Consider the following 2,141-nt stretch of genomic DNA (forward strand, 5'->3'; position numbering starts at 1 on the left):
AACATATGGCCACTTCGGACCGGTATCCGTCGTTGAAGGCATGTCGCGAGGTTCGATACCTAATCGGGAAAGACCGGCTACTTCGGTGTGGCTTGGAGCGAAGCGCGCGCTTGGCCGAGCGGCGTTAAGTGGCCCTATTGTTCGCCGAATGCGGAAGATGTCCCGGGATCTACGCGCGAGGCATCGGGACGACCGTGCCGAGCTTCGAGTAAGCGTCGCGCACCGTCGAAGGTGTCGAAGAGCGTCGAAGGCGAAATCGAAGTGTTGGGAGACTGAGTCGAAGTGCCGGGCGGGATGTGAGTGCCGAAAAGAGGTGTATCGGGGCCCAGCGGGGCTCGGCGCCTATCATCTCCTCCCTATTGAAATTTGGACCGCCCTCGGTCCTCCACGTGATGCGAGAAGCGCGATGGTCGTGAACGGGTCGAAGCGGCTTGACAACCCGCGTCGGTTTCGAACGCCACGTGGCCGGCGCTAAACGCTGGTCGGAACGGGGTTATAAGCAGGGTAGACTTAGCCTCATTTTCCCCATCCCATCGTTCCTTCATCGCTACCTCGTCGCCCCTCCTCGTATACTCGCTGCTCCTACGATGTCTTCTCGCTCCGCCACCCCTGCCTCGACGCCTTCGCTCGTCAACCGCCGCCTCGCCGCGCTGCTCGTGGTTCTCGAGGCTCCGCCGACCGCCGATGCCGCGCTCGACGTGGTCGAAGAGTGGGCACAGGATTTGTCGCCGCTCGTCGTAAGTCGCTTCGTAATCTGCATAACCCAACTAACCGTTTGTTTTCGAACAGCTCGCCTATCGCAAGGCCTTGGGCGCGATCCGCGACGAGGAGACGGAGTTGCGCGTCGCTGCCGCCGTCAAGCAGCTCGCCGGGCGGGCATCGGAATCGTGGGTCGAGTGGGCGCGCGGGGACTGGCCCGAGCTTGCGACCGCCATCGACGCCGAGGTCGAACGACGCGTCGAAGAGCAGAAGCGCCTCGCCGAAGAGGAAGCACGACGCATCGAAGAGGCCGCGAAGCGTGCGAAGGCCGCCGAAGAACGTCGCCTCAAAGACGAACGGCGTCGGAAGGAGGAAGAGGAATTGCGCCTCGAAGACGAACGTCACGCGCAGGAGGCCGCCGATGAGGAGTTGGCGCGGATCGCGGCCGCCGAAGGCCTTCTCTCTGACCCCGCGCCTGCCGGTGTCGACAAGGGGAAGGGGCGCGCGAGGGTCGACGAGGAGGTCACCGAGTTGTCGGACGACCCTTCGATCGTAAGTCTTCTTTTCTCTGTCGTCGTTCGATTACTAATCGCTCTTTCGTAGAAGACTCCGCGTACGGTCGAACACCCGTTCTCAATGACGGAGGCCGACATGGCCGCCGCGGCGATTGAGAAGCGTCAGGCCGGACAAAAGGTACGTTCGATGCTCCGTCGAGTCGGTTCGAAGCTAACTCTTCGATAGTGCGATCGTTGCGCCGGCTACCGCTCGGCCCCGGTCGATTGCGTGTGGGCCGAGAACGCTACGACCTGTGAGAGGTGCGCGCAGTTCCAGCAGGGATGCTACTTCGACAAAGTGTCTGTGCTTGGGAAGACCAAGAAAACGCGCGGCGGGGGATCTACCACCAAGAAGCGCAGTAAGTCGTTTCTTCTTGTCCTAGGCCTTCGCTGACGACTTCGTAGTTCGGCCGGCCTCTCCTGGGCCTTCGGTCGCGGACGCGAGTGGTTCGAAGAAGCGCCGAGTCGACGAGCCTCCGCGACCCCTTCTACGACGGCCTCTCGATGGGGCCAGCCGCCTGGGCCTCGAACAGGACGATCTCGACGCACTCGACCTCGACGATGAGTCTCGGGGCATCATTCGCGTCATCCGCGAGGAGCGCGCTCACATCGCTCGCCGTCGAGCGCTCCTACACGACATGGACCTCGACCTTCAAAAGATGGAGAAGGCCGCGCTTGCAAAGGGCGGAATCGGTTTCGTGCGCGGGGCTGTCGACGATGAGTAGGCGATGGCGCGGGTCGTCCTGTATCGTAGTTGTCTTCTAGTCGTAGAACATTGCGTAGATGGTCGAATGGACAATGCGGCCCTTGGCCTAGATGAAACCTAGCGGGAACTAAGAAAAACAGGAAATGAAAATAAGGGTGTTCGAAGTAAGTCGTAATATGATC

General features: G+C 61.3%; 1 protein-coding gene across 1 annotated transcript; it reads left to right on the forward strand.

Annotated features, from left to right (window-relative positions):
- Nucleotides 1-587: 587 nt before the first annotated feature.
- POSPLADRAFT_1063659 (hypothetical protein) lies at nt 588-1,978 on the forward strand (the record flags this gene model as incomplete). The annotated part of the gene is made up of 5 exons (XM_024481702.1): nt 588-737; nt 790-1,251; nt 1,303-1,392; nt 1,441-1,612; nt 1,659-1,978. 5 exons carry the CDS (start codon nt 588-590, stop codon nt 1,976-1,978), a joined length of 1,194 nt encoding a protein of 397 aa, XP_024332523.1.
- Between the last annotated feature and the right edge of the window lie 163 nt (nt 1,979-2,141).

The sequence above is a fragment of the Postia placenta genome (assembly GCF_002117355.1).
Source record: "Postia placenta MAD-698-R-SB12 unplaced genomic scaffold POSPLAscaffold_461, whole genome shotgun sequence".
NCBI classification, from domain to species: Eukaryota; Fungi; Basidiomycota; class Agaricomycetes; order Polyporales; family Adustoporiaceae; genus Rhodonia; species Rhodonia placenta.